General features: G+C 34.9%; 1 protein-coding gene and 1 long non-coding RNA gene across 2 annotated transcripts; one reads left to right on the forward strand and one right to left on the reverse strand.

The window, feature by feature from the left end:
* Positions 1–968: 968 nt before the first annotated feature.
* LOC117328690 (zinc metalloproteinase nas-4-like) lies at positions 969–14,922 on the reverse strand. Its single transcript, XM_033886180.1, has 6 exons — positions 14,804–14,922; positions 14,483–14,556; positions 12,132–12,204; positions 7,294–7,438; positions 4,850–5,279; positions 969–2,562 (listed from the first exon to the last, which is right to left on the reverse strand). The coding sequence occupies exons 1-6, from the start codon at positions 14,898–14,900 to the stop codon at positions 2,536–2,538; spliced, it is 846 nt and encodes a 281-aa protein (XP_033742071.1). The 5' UTR covers positions 14,901–14,922; the 3' UTR covers positions 969–2,535.
* A 1,482-nt stretch (positions 14,923–16,404) lies between these two features.
* On the forward strand, positions 16,405–17,363 carry LOC117328702. Its single transcript, XR_004533024.1, has 2 exons — positions 16,405–16,867; positions 17,233–17,363. It is a non-coding gene; the product is annotated as an uncharacterized LOC117328702 (long non-coding RNA).
* The last annotated feature ends 245 nt before the right edge of the window (positions 17,364–17,608 follow it).

Here is a 17,608-nt window from a genome sequence, read left to right on the forward strand (position 1 = left end):
AGTTCTGTCTTTGGGATAGAGATATTTAATTTCAAATAGGTTTCAGATAAAAAATTATGTAGAGAATTGTGTCATTTTGGGTAAAATATCATAATATTTTGCAATTTTTGAGCATTGTTTAAGCTGTACCATGGTATTCACAGCTCTAAAAATCACAGAAAATATAAGTTTACTTATCCTTCAGAGCTGTATTAAAATTGCAAATGTTGTACAGATTACAAATATATATACTTTATTTGAGGTAATGTGTAGGGTTAACTGGCAATGTTTACATATCTAAAACATGTGCCATATTTTTCAGAATTGGGCATTTTTACTGTACACTGCTACCTAAACATGTATATATTTCTGTATCGTTTAATGTAATTTTTGTTGCCCCGGACATATGTTAGCAATTCCTGTTCCTTTCAGAAATAAGTAAGAATTAGTCTCAGTGATAATTGTGATAATTATCATTATTCCCTTTTCCCGTTTAGCTTGTCTGCTGTTTCCCATTCTCGAAATCTTGACTCTAAACATTCTTTTAAATGTCGACTCAAGTCATGTGTGAATGAATAACTTAACCAATGTTTTTTTTTACTGAATACATTAGCCACTGCTAACTTTCAGCATGGATTATTGTGCGTATATTTCTGTGATATCTTATTGAAAATGTAGGGTGTGACTATTTAGGTGAAAATAATAGGAAATGCGTTACTGATTTTAATAAGTTGAACCATTTTACATCTTAATATTAATTGTGATAATTATTTTATGAACATGTTGGTGTGACACTATTGTTTAATTAACCATTTTTTCTACCAAAGGATCATGTTGAAGAACTTGTAGATGTCTGCTGGTTCACGCTACCACACGGAAATAATGCCGCAAATATTACCCAAATATATACTTTCTTGTTTTCATACCCGTTATATCAAACATATTTTCATTTCAATGGTTTGACTTATATGCATATAACAACGCACAACTGATAGCAACAATGCTTTAATTGAAAACGAAACGGAGACAATAATTCAACAGTCACAGAAGCAGCACAGCAGGAGGTATTGTAGACCAAAGACAAAATTAGATACATGTCATTAAAGATAAGTATATCTCAACATTTTCGTGTTTTAAAACCGAACTGTATTGTCTGTTATTGATGAAAACATAGTAAACAACGAAAAACTTTACGTGACATTATTTAGTTTATCTTCAATTAATGAATTTCGGGTTTTTCAAAATCTGATCACATGTGAAAATGTATGTCTTTTAAATACTGAAAAAACATCACATAACATCTTGTATAGAACATACATTTATATACAGGGATTTATCCATTAATTCAACATACATTCATGTCACTTTATATTTATTGAATATATTAGTCTACTTGAACTTAATTATTTTTCGGGGAAAATAAATATCAATAATAGGTTAACATCATTCATATCAGATACTAACAATAAACAATTCAAAAAATAAACTGTGCCGGATTCAAGCAGTATATGATCGTGGCGAAATTAATACCATTTTCAATTTCATTGAAATAGGATTATAACTAAGTACAGTATAAAGCAGAGATTCAAAAAATGACAGTGGTAAAATACAATGGTGTTACTAGAAAAGGTGCTCTCTATATTGTATAGCTGGTAATATTCGAGTGATATTTAATTTTGCACTTTCGCGGTCATTAAATATAGCGCTGATATGAATACCCAGCGATTATTTACAAACAAATGCATATAGTTGTTTACTACATAATTTCTTTAACGCGTGACTGCGTGAAATAGATTAACCGCGAACTAGGTCCAGCTAGGACAACTGCGAACTATCACTAGCCCCTAATTTTTACTACTTTACGGTAATCTATTATACCTAATCGGTTTTTAATTTTACATCCGGAATATGTCATGAAAACAGTTGCGTTTACATATTCTATATACTTTATAAATTATATGATATTTACTTCCAATCAATCATTATTTCTATGTTCATTTATTTCCGTTGGATAAATATAAAAATGTGAAAATACCATCGTAAAAACTTGACCTATGTGTAACTAGTATTGAAATGACTGTTGTGATAAATTAATTATGCTTAGTCCGACGATAAGTAATAAACTACTGAAAATGCAATACTTGCAGATTTAATTTATATATAACGGGATTTTCATAAAATAATACTGTTTTAAGGGATTTATTTACAATATTTTTATGAAACATAATTATATATTGCTAACCAATTATTTTAGAATTCACAAAGATCTACATAAATTAATAAAATAGATACATAATACTAAAATCATTTCTTTAAACACTCATATGTCATCTGGAATCAAAGTTTATTATGAAATAAATAAAATTTGTCAGTTTATACTTAATTAAAACCTAAATACTTTTTGTATTCATCTGCAAATATAGTCACTGTAACTAGTAAGCGTAAATATTGCAGAAATAAATGTCAGCAATCGGCGTAACAATTTCTGAAAATGTCGCCATTAAGCTCAACACCCCAACAATGTTATTTGTCTTCTTTCGCCCTACATGTATGGGTTTATGGTCCAGATTTCTCGCCGGTCCCCTGAAAGGAAGTAAGATTCGGAATCACATTTCATGAAACATTTTGACACAGATTGACACAGATAAAACAGTATGTGTTTTAATTGTAGGAATCTTAAGCTGGTACAGCGAAACCAGAGAGGTACCAGCTTCTTCTAAGAGAAATAACTGATAAGTTTTAACCTTTTTCTTAAAAAAGCCCCACTGTCAGGTAAATATTAATGGATGATAATCATCTCTATATTCAAAGGTATTCTATAGGGATCAACCAACCAATTGTTTTTCCATAGACTTTAGTGTTAACGTTTTTGAGTATATCATTAAAATTCTTGAATTCAATATGGCAATTATGGTTTATAACGAAAGTTTAGGGTCTCATATAACACGTAATAAAAAAAAAAAAAATAAAAAAAATTTGGGTCCTTCAGCTCAAATTTTGTCCAGGGTAGCCATTTTGAAAATGGATGAATTTCGTAGAAAAAAATCTTAAAATTCTGAAATGTTTACCAGTTAACTATTATGACCTGAACTTTTGGGGGGAAATTCAATCAGACTTACGAAATTTATATCAACATTTCTTATGGACAGTAACCTATCAGGCTACATATCTATTTTGTCACTTCATAACATACTGCCCAATCAGTGGCTGCCAGACATTTTATCCCTGGCTCAACTTTCTATACACAGGGTATGTTTCAAAAAACTGTTTTCGACAAGAGACGATCTTTTTCATTTTTACATCATTTCAATTAGACAGAATTGAAGCCTTCTCGGTATGCGTTTCAATTATACTTCCTCTTTGAATGCTCAAATATGCCTAGTCAACGGCTGCACTTATATCGCAATGACATTGATTTTACGGGAGCAACCAGATGTCATTTGTGAAACAGGAAACGCTTTAAAACTACTTCATTTCCTTGCTCCCGTATGATCTTATTTTTCAACGCTGAAATCTTTGCTCTTCTATATAGATAATGCTGCAGCTATCAAACTTTACATAATGGACAAATTGAATATATTTTGGCTATATATGAAACCAGAAAACCTCTCAGACTGCGTGGCATCTACGGTATTTATGAAACTAGAAAAAGCCGTAAGAAAACACGGCCAACACATCTTTATATATTTCAATTTCTACTCAAGTTGGACTCAATGAAATTACAAAATTTAATCTATATAATGTGTCCATGAATTTGATCAACATCATTATATGTGTATTAATAAATAAAATGCACATGCAAGGCGCCTGCTCGCTTCTGTACGATCTGCTGGCCGAACAGTACGATGGGCCAATTGGAGGAAGGGGTGGGGGTCTCAAAAGGCTTAATTTGCAGTAATAGTTTTCTGAATCAGAAAAAATAACATAAATGTATGATTTTGAACATATAGGCTTCAATGAAATTTCAACAAAAACACAGTTAAAAATGAAAATGTTCAGGAAAACCAAGGGGAAAATGTCTAATTCTCACTTCAAAATGATGCCTGATTTTGTATATATGCAGTAATCATACTCCTTAGTTAAATAAAAGCATTAGACCACATAAGATAATCTTTTGGTACAGTTTTGGATTGGATTAAAAACTGCGGTACATCTCTAGAGGGCAACACTAGCTTATTTTGGCCAAAGCACAGACCCCTGGACCTTCTGAATTTTTCAAACCTAATTCAAGTATTCGCTCTCAATGTGCTACAAATAACTGGTTTGGTAAAATTCTATTGTTCGTAAAAGAGGTCCTTTGTCTCAAGAGCAACTCTATGGCAAGCCTAGCTGTCATTTATTCACGGAGCAACGTTGATCCAGAATTTTACCAAATTATATAAGATACAATGTATATATATGCATCTTATATATATATAAGATATGGTAAATAAGATATACACGTATTATATAATTTTGTAAAATACTGGATCAACATTGCTCCACGAAGAAATGACAACTTGGCTTGCCATAAAATACCCCCTTAAATCGACCTAAGCAACATTCAATTCTTAAATGAAACTAGAAAAGTCCCCAAATAGCCTAACACAATTATTTACTATATAACCAGGAAAACCCTCAAATAGTACTGTCAACATATTTATAGATAAAACTAGAAAAGCCCACAAACAGCACTGTCAACATATTTATATATGAAACTTGAAAATTCTCAGACAGCATTACAAACACATGTATATAATAATGAAACTAGAAAAAACTCAGAAGCATTGCAAACAAGCCTATCTATGAAACTAGAAAAGCCCTCAGACAGTAAGGCGAAGATATCAATATATGAAACTACGAAAACCCTATATCTATATATGAAACTTACTGTTTTCGTCTCGCACTTGAACATTTTTCTTATTCTTTCTATATCCGACCTAGTCGCTTCACGTCTCTGTCCCATTTCGCAACCATCTGGAAGGATTTGTTTTGAAGTTATGGTTTTTTTCCCCTTTGCATTGCTGAAGGCATATTCTCCATAATGGAGAAGGGAACACGGGTCATATTTGATGTCGGTAAAGTCCCCCTGCACTTCATTACTATTCAGTCTAATGAAGTAGATCTCCTTCATTTTCTTTATGTTGCGTTTGTTGACTGTGATGTACTTATCTCTGTCTGGCCTCACGTGCTCGTGCCAAAATCCCATGGCGTGCATCAGCTCGTGAACAATAGACCCGCTTTTACCCTTTTCGATTGCAGCAAGACTTATATTATGTGGCGAAGAGGAGCTAGCCGTTTTCCCTACTGCAGTGTAATATCTATAAAAAAGATAAATATTTTGTTAACCAACCAAGATCTGTGCATTATGATTATGAACAACGATAGGAGTATAATTGACTCACCGGATGGCGCTGTGATAACAAAATTCATTTCACAAAAGCGATAGGGGTTCGATTTCCCGGGTGGACATGAAATGGGTATCCTCCTAGAGTAAGACCACTGCAATGCTACCATCAAGGTCAACAATACCTGTAAGTGGATACAACTTTGTTTCGCAGTTGAAAAATAATGTGTTTTAAATGTTTCTCGATACCTTAATAGTATATAGTGACGATACTGCTGAATATTGGATTTGCTAAAATAGTAGTGATTACATATGATACCATCTTCGATATACTGTAGAGAAAACTGGTGTGGTATATCACCAGCCTTCTCTAAAAGACTAATGAATGCTCCCGTATCCCAAAACCCAAACAATGTAGTGACAAGTACTCACGTTTAGTGGCTGTATGTTTACATCGCGGGGTTCAGGAGCAAAGAGGCTGCTCTCTGACACCCCGCGGGATTATATACTAGCTCACGTGCGGAATGAGTTCCAACCAAGGGAGATAACTCCCCCGATTTTCACTACAATACTTCTTAAGAGATAAAACTTAAAAGCACTCTTAGTGTATATTTTCCACCTATTCCCCGATGTATATTGACACATACATAAGATATGTACTGTCTACGCGAGCGGTTTTCAAGAATCATAAATACGTAATGTATTTAAAAATATGTTTCCCTAAAACAACTCATTAGAGGATCTTAATGAGATTTAATTAAACGAGTTTTGGCGAACAAAAATTTCAACTTCGAGCTAGGCGAGTTTGTGCTATCCGAAATTGAAAGGTGAGTTCTGTATTTGTTGACAAAAATGTGTTATATAGTTATTTCATTATAATCATTACCGTAAAGGGAAGAGGCCATTTTAAAATCGTTGTTAGAATCCTATTCCAAAAAAGTGGTTCTCAACTGCGCAGGTATCGAAAATTGAAAATCTGTAGTGCGATGACATATTTTAGTTTTAGCATTAGACCTTATATAAACTTCATTTTATAACAAGTCTGCTTAGCTCATGTGGTTGAACCACCGCTAAGTATCCCGAAAGTTTGGATTTCGAATCATCAAGATATATCCATTTGGTATTATGTTATGTTTCTTAATAGCATTTTTTTTCTTGATCATATTTAAAAGATACATTTAATATCAAATTATTATGCAATATAAAGTATTTTAAAAGTATAAAGATAGAAATGTTGAGATAAAATATTTTCACTTGGAGGAAAAAGTGTAAAATAAACGATTTACTACGTTCCGCTCAATGTAAAATGTAAACAAACTAGAGCGCCGAAAAGAGACATACATTTATAGGTAGTACAAAATGACTATCTATGTCAATATTACTTTATTTCATATGTTATGGATTGGCTATATACACGCAATATTCTAGTCATCCGTTCACAACGTACAGCGCACAAATGGACCTTAGCGATCTATTTAGGTACTCTGGGAATCACAATAGGTCATGTGCTATTTAATCTATTTAAACACGGTCTTTATTCTATAAGATACGTTTTACATGTACAGTATGAAGAAAAAACGTACATTTTGACTTGTTTTAAAATTAAAAAAAATGGAGAAAAATCAAATGGAGGCAGCCATTTTGCTGCATCATTTATAGTTCATGACGTAACATCATTGTCTTTACTACGTCACAATCTATTTATGCGAAGCCATTGAAAAAATCTATATAAAAAAAGAAGGCTAAATATGTGATAAAACTGGCATGTAGAGAATTGCTTAGAGACACCGGAGTAAGGAGACACCGGAGTAAACAGAGCAAAATACGACATATCTATAAACGTTCATGTCTGTTCAGGAAATCGAACCCCGGTCGCTTACCGATATTTGTGAGGAGAGCGCTCTAAACTGCTATAAGATATTACTGAAATAATTATACCAGAAACTTAAAGGCTATATTTATAATACAAGGTAATCTATATATCATACCCGTCTCCTTTCACGAAGAAGATACTCTGGCTTTGATTTTCGGGACGTTCTTCCTTCAGGGAAAATTTACATCCCAATGCATCTTTCTTGACTTTAGTTTCGAGATTCATCAGCGTGTCTCTGATGATTGTCTTTGCTCTGTCGTCTGTGTACAAAATGATAAAACATTACATAATACGTTGTTTTTTTTTGCATTTTGAGGACAGGGTCCTATGAAAGGGTCACTTCAATACCTATAATGTTGTTCGAAAATGCTCATATTTGTAGTTAATTTGTAGATGAGCCCATCTCATTCGCTTTCTTATTTGTTTTTGTTTTGTTTAGATAGATAGATAGATAGATAGATAGATAGATAGACGTCATCTCCAGTATTGAACCTTGATGCAGTCTTAGTCAAATATTTCCATATACTCTGCATTGTTACCATATAACCTTACCAAATGAAGGAAACGGACAGTTATCTGATTATAGTTCTCACATCATTCACATTGTTTTCTCCCCAGAATGTTGCGGAATACCCTTTCCCATCTCAACAGGTCATTTAGTTAGCGAACATGAAAATGTTGACACCTACATGTACGGAAGCGGATAAAGGCCACCAGACATTGTTAGATAATAACTCGAAATTTCGATATAGGAGAAAACTGACATGGCAGTATTAAGTTTCCGTAGACACTTAATGACATCTATACAACGGAATAGTTTGTCCAGTATTTAATCCAGATGAAGTGACTTTTAAAACATCATGATTTTATAGCAAGAATGTACATTACGTGCATTTGCACGGCCATCTTTGAACGGTGATCTGTAATTATGTTTATGATAACGATATTTTAAGAATCCTCTTGGCACTGTTTTGGAAAGCATGAAAAGCCTCATAGTGAGCGATAGATAAATGACAAATATTAAACATAAGGTAAAGTCCAAAACTGCGAAAAAACAGCAAAGTTTAGTCACCTCAACCACTAGTTTCAATAAGTTAACAGCACACTTTACTAGAATATTTTATAATATAGGGGGACAATTATAATTTTCTGAAAGTAATTGTGCTTTCTTAGATAGTTACAGATGATGCTTACGTTATTTTCAGAAATGTTCGTGACTTTTAAGAAACTCTTCACGCGCGGTTTTGGACTGGACATAATGGTAAGTATCAAAGGTATTTTTTCAGTTATATCATTCAAAAACAATTCCTAGGTAATTTGTGAAATACCATTGCTTTCTGACACTGGCATGATAACCGTAAACAAGATGGACGTTTATTGAGCTGTGACTCTGTATAACTAAGGTGTGTTAATGAATGTATGATATAGTGGATGCGTAAGTACGCATTAAGAGTCACCTGTATACGAAACACGAACAGATATATACATATTTGCAAAATATAGTCATGTAGTATATACAAAAATGTTACCAATGATTTGCTGTAGATGCTATCAGTTTCTTCTATAGAGTTACTTTGTGGTAAAATGCAGCATGGAATAATTCTAAGTCACGCAAATGACCAAACTTGAAAATAGCCAGGCTGTTTTGCTCACAATTGTCTATAGCACAGGGTAGGAGTATTTGTTTGACCGGATTAACTTTATGTAAGTATAACCGCTTATTTTGTTTTGACCTTGAAATGCAAATGCCGGCTGTGAATAATATTACACAAATATGGCATATAGTATATTTGATACTTCTGATCATAGTAACAAGGAACTGTTTAAGTCAAATTATTAAACTGGTGAATTTGTGGCCTTTTTCAGAAATAGGCATATTTTACATTTTTTTTTTCTCTAAAAGCAGTCTTCTTGCCGTTTTCAGAGTTGTTTATAGTGTCTAATAAGAGCATTTTCGATGTTTGAAATACCTGTGTTTATACATATAATAAAGTCAAATCTGGTCAAACCAATGTATCTACATGTGTTTTGTGCTTTAGACACCTGTGAGCAAAACGACATAGCTAGTTTGTTCAATATATGTGATACAAATGAGCGAATTATGTCCCCCTGAAACATGCATTTTTCGTCTGTTTTGCTGAAATTTACAAACACCTTATCAACTTACATGTCAACAGCAAGTCCCATGGTTTGCCATGATACTTACTAAAGGTTCAACATGTTACTTCTGTTAAATTACACCTTAGTAGGAATGTATAGGCTTGTAAAATATCACTGTTTTGACTGAATTTGCTGTTTAGATGCCCCTTAACCATCACAATAAACATGTTCAGTATGCCTTTGTGTTGCAAGCAGCAACAGTACAATGTACATGCGTGACAATGACAATGGTTCTGCGAGTGATTTACAATAATGTAACAATAATAAGGTACATGATCTGAGATGCTTAAGCTTTTAAAATGATAATAATCGCCATTTGCCCCAATCTAATTAAAATTAGACTTGTAATTTCCGCTCCTCTGCAATACTCTACGATACACTTCAATACAAGATCTAACGATACCCCGTAGAAGGTCATCTCAACATGACCTTCGAGCTTCAAATATAAGCCAATGAAAACTGGCCAATGATGTCATTAATCAACCAATGACAAAGAATCTTATACGAGCCTTCCTTAGTATTTGCGACTCAATTCAGCGCTTGATTTGAAATGCATGCTTGTACGCAAGATTTCGCAAGCATAACTGCATTATGTTAATAGCCACGGTAATGAAAATATTGCTAATCCTCTGGACGTTACATTGAAATAAGAACAGATAACGAGTAAACAATGTCTCTCCGACAGGACGGATTTTGTTGCGAACTGGATTTCGAAAATCGTTACCGTAAACGTTATAATTATACAGTATTCCCTTTCAAACTCATTTTTCATGGCGCTGTTGCCTTCACTGTCTATCTCTCTTACGATGAAGGAAAAACAAAACGGACAGCAAACGTTTGTTAAATTATCAATTCGGTGAGGTATCTTGGTGAGCTGAAGTGTTTGAAGCCATGTTGTTTACATTTGCTATCGACCATCGGAATACACATGTACCTCGGGAACGTTGTGTAAGTATTTATACTTCCGAAGAATGAAATCACACCGATAATTTTATAGGCAGCGCGTTGATTGGCTGAACTCAAAGGTCATGCTGAGATAACCTCCTACGGGGCATTGTTAGATCTTGTATTGCAGTGTATCTTAGAGTATCGTAGAGGAGTGGAAATTACAAGTATAATTTTAATTAGATTGCATTTGCCCTGAACGTTAATAACAACAAGCGACAAACAAGAACAATAGTAATTTATCATTGTAATAAACTCAATAACCCTTATATCTAAAATACACTGACCAAACACAATAACAGGTACACATATGAAACAACTTACCAAACTCAATAATCGGTACATATGTATGTATAAAACAACTAACCAAACTCAATAACAGCTATATACAAAACAACTTACCTAATTCAATTACCGGTATATACAAAACAACTTACCTAATTCAATTACCGGTATATACAAAACAACTTACCAAACTCAATTACCGGTATATACAAAACAACTTACCAAACTCAATTACCGGTATATACTAAACAACTTACCAAACTTAATTACCGGTATATACTAAACAACTTACCAAACTCAATTACCGGTATATACTAAACAACTTACCAAACTCAATTACCGGTATATACAAAACAACTCACCAAACTCAATTACCGGTATATACTAAACAACTTACCAAACTCAATTACCGGTATATACTAAACAACTTACCAAACTCAATTACCGGTATATACAAAACAACTCACCAAACTCAATTACCGGTATATACAAAACAACTTACCAAACTCAATTACCGGTATATCCAAAACAACTTACCAAACTCAATTACCGGTATATACTAAACAACTTACCAAACTCAATCAGCGGTATATACAAAGCAACTTACCAAACCCAATAAACAGTATATACAAAACAACTTACCTAATTCAATTACCGGTATATACAAAACAACTTACCTAATTCAATTACCGGTATATACTAAACAACTTACCAAACTCAATTACCGGTATATACAAAACAACTTACCAAACTCAATAAACGGTATATACTAAACAACTTACCAAACTCAATTACCGGTATATACTAAACAACTTACCAAACTCAATTACCGGTATATACAAAACAACTCACCAAACTCAATTACCGGTATATACAAAACAACTTACCAAACTCAATTACCGGTATATCCAAAACAACTTACCAAACTCAATTACCGGTATATACTAAACAACTTACCAAACTCAATTAGCGGTATATACAAAGCAACTTACCAAACCCAATAAACAGTATATACAAAACAACTTACCTAATTCAATTACCGGTATATACAAAACAACTTACCTAATTCAATTACCGGTATATACTAAACAACTTACCAAACTCAATTACCGGTATATACAAAACAACTTACCAAACTCAATAAACGGTATATACAAAACAACTTACCTAATTCAATTACCGGTATATACAAAACAACTTACCAAACCCAATAACCGGTATATACGAAACAACTTACCAAACCCAATTACCGGTATATACGAAACAACTTACCTAATTCAATTACCGGTATATGCAAAACAACTTACCTAATTCAATTACCGGTATATACAAAACAACTTACCTAATTCAATTACCGGTATATACAAAACAACTTACCAAACTCAATAAACGGTTTATACAATAAAACTTACCAATTCAAATTACCTGTATATATACAAAAAAAACTTACAAATTAAAATTATCGGTATATACAAAACAGCTTACAAATTCGATAATCGGTACATTTGTATATATAAACCAACTTACCAAATTCAATAACCGGTATGTATAAAAACAACTTACCAAAGCGTCCATCAATCTGATATTTCATTTCAGGTCCCCATTTGTGTGTCCCTTTCTCTATCACTTTGTGATCCTAAATTGAAGAAATTTCTATTCAGAAATACTCATTCATAATATCAGTTTCGCTATATAATGTAAATATGTAAGTTTATGTAAATATAGGCCTACAAGACGGAGAGAAAGTTAGTTATTCAACCTCAAGTGCTTAACTTACGTTCTGTGTTGATCAGTTAACATTAAACGCAGAGTTCGAAAGCATGGATTTTGTAGGCATCCATATGGAAAGATGACATCATGATCGACTATGAGTGTTTATAGCAGAACGGTGATATCAGTCGTGTAGTCCTAACACAGGTACACGACGACAGCAGTATAGGTCGTGTGAGGAACATGTGGACTACTGCAGTAGTCCTAACACAGGTACACAGAGACATCAATATACTGTACTGGTCCTAACACAGGTACACAGCGACATCAGTATACTGTACTAGTCCTAACACAGGTAAACAGCGACATCAGTATACTGTACTGGTCCTAACACAGGTACACGGCGACATCAGTATACTGTACTGGTCCTAACACAGGTACACGGCGACAGCAGTATACTGTACTAGTCCTAACACAGGTACACGGCGACATCAGTATACTGTACTAGTCCTAACACAGGTACACAGCGACATCAGTATACTGCAGTAGTCCTAACACAGGTACACGGCGACATCAGTATACTGTACTAGTCCTAACACAGGTACACAGCGACAGCAGTATACTGTACTGGTCCTAACACAGGTACACAGCGACATCAGTATACTGCAGTCGTCCTAACACAGGTACACGGCGACATCAGTATACTGTACTGGTCCTAACACAGGTACACGGCGACATCAGTATACTGTACTGGTCCTAACACAAGTACACGGCGACAGCAGTATACTGTACTGGTCCTAACACAGGTACACGGCGTCATCAGTATACTGTACTAGTCCTAACACAGGTACACAGCGACATCAGTATACTCTACTAGTCCTAACACAGGTACACGGCGTCATCAGTATACTGTACTGGTCCTAACACAGGTACACGGCGACGGCAGTATACTGTACTAGTCCTAACACAGGTACACAGCGACATCAGTATACTGTACTAGTCCTAACACAGGTACATGGCGTCATCAGTATACTGTACTGGTCCTAACACAGGTACACGGCGACAGTAGTATACTGTACTGGTCCTAACACAGGTACACAGCGACAGCAGTATACTGTACTAGTCCTAACAGGTACACGGCGACATCAGTATACTGCAGTAGTCCTAACACAGGTACACGGCGACAGCAGTATACTGCAGTAGTCCTAACACAGGTACACGGCGACAGCAGTATACTGCAGTAGTCCTAACACAGGTACACGGCGACATCAGTACACTGTACTAGTCCTAACACAGGTACACGACGACAGCAGTATACTGTACTGGTCCTAACACAGGTACACGGCGACAGTAGTATACTGTACTGGTCCTAACACAGGTACACGGCGACAGTAGTATACTGTACTGGTCCTAACACAGGTACACGGCGACAGCAGTATACTGTACTGGTCCTAACACAGGTACACCGCGACATCAGTATACTGTACTAGTCCTAACACAGGTACATGGCGACAGCAGTATACTGTACTAGTTCTAACAGGTACACGGCGACATCAGTATATTGTACTAGTCCTAACACAGGTACACGACGACAGCAATATACTGTACTGGTCCTAACACAGGTACACGGCGACAGCAGTATACTGTATTAGTCCTAACAGGTACACAGCGACATCAGTATACTGTACTAGTCCTAACACAGGTACACGGCGACATCAGTATACTGTACTAGTCCTAACACAGGTACACGACGACAGCAGTATACTGTACTGGTCCTAACACAGGTACACGGCGACAGCAGTATAAGTCGTGTGAGGAACGTGGGGATTACTGCAGTAGTCCTAACACAGCTACACGCGAATGCAAATTGGATTTAATTAATCAAGATAAAACGTAAAACGTAACTGTTTGTTCCTGGAAGCTGAAAAGTTAAAATATAGTGACAAAAATGTGTCCTCGTCGTTGCTATAAACAGCTTAGATTACGAATGCGCTGACTATGAACATTGCATAAGTATACGTAATTTGCCCTTTTATCGTAAAACTAAATGCGGTACATTGAGTTTCTTGATAACTTTTAACCGAATCTCACCATTCAAACATAACAAAATGAACAAAAACACTAAAAACAGCAATAACGCAGTGACGCTTAGATCTGAAATTATTAAAACCCAGAAGGGATATAAAATGTAAAATGATACCAACCTTGTTTATTTTATCATCCTCGCACAAGATATCGCCTTCTACGAGATAGCTTCCCCCTTGTACTTTTACGTTAGCTAACAAAAATAGAAAGTTTAATTCATGACACTTGGTATGATATACAAATGTGTTCACTTCTCATGAAGTATTTATGTATAAATAACGTTTTTGTTTATTATTGTTAGAAGAAAACTTATATTAATACTAGTGTATCGGGTGTGGTATATGTATGCTCAAATCAACTGTTCACGTCGTTGGTTATGTTACGATGTATACCGAAAGGATCCCGATATATACGTTTTAGAATATAGTTGTAATATTTACCGTTCTCCTCGTGACAAAGGTTACCGTAACATTGCTGGAATAAAGCAAAAATACACATTAAACTTATATAAGATGCATGAATAGGAAATAAACACATCTTTTATTTTGAAGCAAAATTAAAACGTAAAATTTCAACAAAGACTCCAATTGAAGCATGTTAATGAAATAGTATCCGGTATTGAACAACATTGTATTAAACAACATTGTATTAAACAACATTGTATTCAACAACATTGTATTCAACAACATTGTATTGTAGCTATTCAACCACAAGTGTGAAGACAACCGAACTGGGCAAGATGTAATAGATACATATATATAATGGGTACGAGTGATGTATCGGATATTTATCCAATGACGCCTCGGTTTTTCTTTGATCTTTTGTTGGCGATATATTTCATACTATGTGATATTTCAAATATCACAAATATCACTATGTGATATCTGAAATATCACATGGCATTTCTGATTGGTCCATGCCTCAGTCTTGAGGCGGGGCAAATTTCAAATGTAGGCGTGACAAATGATCGAACAAAGACAGGAAATGCATTTCAAACAAATTTAATTAAATACGAGTGCCGTTTCTTCACCTTGTATGCACGTACAGCCCTGCTGCGATGTCCGTTCTGTCCTTAATGAGTTGTTCATCAAAACCTGACCAAACAGAATATAAAACCCTGTTAATATTTTATTAAGTAGAATATATTTATTTTAACAGATCAGTGAAAAAACCGCATACATTACATGATACATATTATAAAATTTCAGTCATTTAAAAAAAATGGTTACACAGATTACGTCAAATGTAACAATATACTTTCGTTGCACAAAAATCCTATCATAAACAAAATAGTGATGAAAATGATAAAAGGACGCGTGGCTAAAAATACCGATTAACCGATTCATCGATGTATTTAAATAATTTCACAGATTTTGAAAGGATTTTGTGACATTGTGAACGTCGAAATTTACAAAAAATATTTCATTTCACAATTTGTTCAAACGATATGATTTTAGACTTACCTGCTTGGTAAAGGGAAGTAGCGCAGGTCCTCTTTCCGGAGCGGTTTGTGTAATTTCCCTCGAATCCTGCAGCCTTTCACATGTTTTTCACAATTACCATTCGGTTTATTTACACCAATTGGTTGAGTTAATTCCTTGGTATCAAATATTCCAATGTCAGTAGCTACCGTGTCACTATCTTCCAGTTCATACTCATACTTGTCTACGGCCTGTGATAATGTTATATCGTCGAGGTCAGTGAACACATCGACATCAATGATCAGTACATGATCCGTCATGGTTGACAGTCTCACTAGAAATGAATGGGCTACTGTGACAGAAAACAAAAAGTGTCAGAAATTGGCGGGAAACATATCACAGTGACAGGTTCTGATCAATTTTATAGCTCCACCCCTAGGCACGTGGGTGACAAAACCTCGGCTGTCATTGGATAAAACAGATACAAAATGGGTACTCGTGACGTATCGCATATATCACACTCGTGCTACGCACTCGTGTGATATATCCGATACATCACTCGTACCCATTATGTATCTATTACATCACACGAGTGCGTAGCACGAGTGTGATATATGCGATACGTCACGAGTACCCATTTTGTATCTGTTTTATCCAATGGCAGCCGAGGTTTTGCCACCCACGTGCCTAGGGGTGGAGCTATAAAATTGATCAGAACCTGTCACTGTGATATGTTTCCCGCCAATTTCTGACACGTTTTGTTTTCTGTCACAGTAGCCCATTCATTTCTGGTGAGACTGTCAACCATGACGGATCATGTACTGATCACTGATGTCGATGTGTTCACTGACCTCGACGATATAACATTATCACAGGCCGTAGATAAGTATGAGTATGAACTTGAAGATAGTGACACGGTAGCTACTGACATTGGAATAGTTGATACCAAGGAATTAACTCAGCCAATTGTTGTAAATGAACTGAATGGTAATGTGAAAAACATGTGAAAGGCTGCAGGATTCGAGGGAAATTACATAAACCATTCCGGAAAGAGGACCTGCGCTACTTCCCTTTACCAAGCAGGTAAGTCTAAAATCATATCGTTTGAACAAATTGTGAAATGAAATATTTTTCGTAAATTTCGACGTTCACAATGTCACAAAATCCTTTCAAAATCCGTGAAATTGTTTAAAGAAATCAATGAATCGGTTAATCGGTATTTTTATCAACTCGTCTTGTTATCATTTTCATCACGATTTTGTTTATGATAGGATTTTTGTGCAACGAAAGTATATTGTTACATTTAGCGTAATCTGTATAACCATTTTTTTTTTTAAATGACTGAAATTTTATATGTAATCATGTAATGTATGCTTTTTTTTACTGACCTGTTAAAATAGATTTTACTTAATAAGATATGAACAGGGTTTTATATTCTGTTTGGTCAGGTTTTGATGAACAACTCATTATGGACAGAACGGTACATCGCAGCAGGGCTGTACGTGCATACAAGGTGAAGAAAGAAGACGGAAAATTTCTAAACGGCACTCGTATTTCATTAAATTTTGTTTGAAATGCATTTCCTGTCTTTGTTCATTTGTCACGCCTACATTTGAAATTGGCCCCGCCTCAAGACTGAGGCATGGACCAATCAGAAATGCCATGTGATATTTCAGATATCACATATGTGATATTTGAAATATCACATAGTATGCAATATATCGCCAACAAAAGATCAAAGAAAAACCGAGGCGTCATTGGATCATTTAAAATTGTCAAACCTCGTGTGTGGCAGCTTAAGAATCTTCCTCCCCGGCTTGAGAT

This window comes from Pecten maximus, chromosome 1 (assembly GCF_902652985.1).
Source record: "Pecten maximus chromosome 1, xPecMax1.1, whole genome shotgun sequence".
NCBI classification, from domain to species: Eukaryota; Metazoa; Mollusca; class Bivalvia; order Pectinida; family Pectinidae; genus Pecten; species Pecten maximus.

Bases quoted from the DNA above. Each gene is read 5' to 3' on its own strand.
- LOC117328690 (XM_033886180.1), bottom strand. From the start codon at position 14,900: ATGTGTTTATTTCCTATTCATGCATCTTATATAAGTTTAATGTGTATT. The intron at 12,205-14,482 runs GTTGGTATCATT...TCTTCAATTTAG, and splicing joins AGGATGATAAAATAAACAAG to GATCACAAAGTGATAGAGAA. The intron at 5,280-7,293 runs GTATGATATATA...TCTTTTTTATAG, and splicing joins TTCTTCGTGAAAGGAGACGG to ATATTACACTGCAGTAGGGA.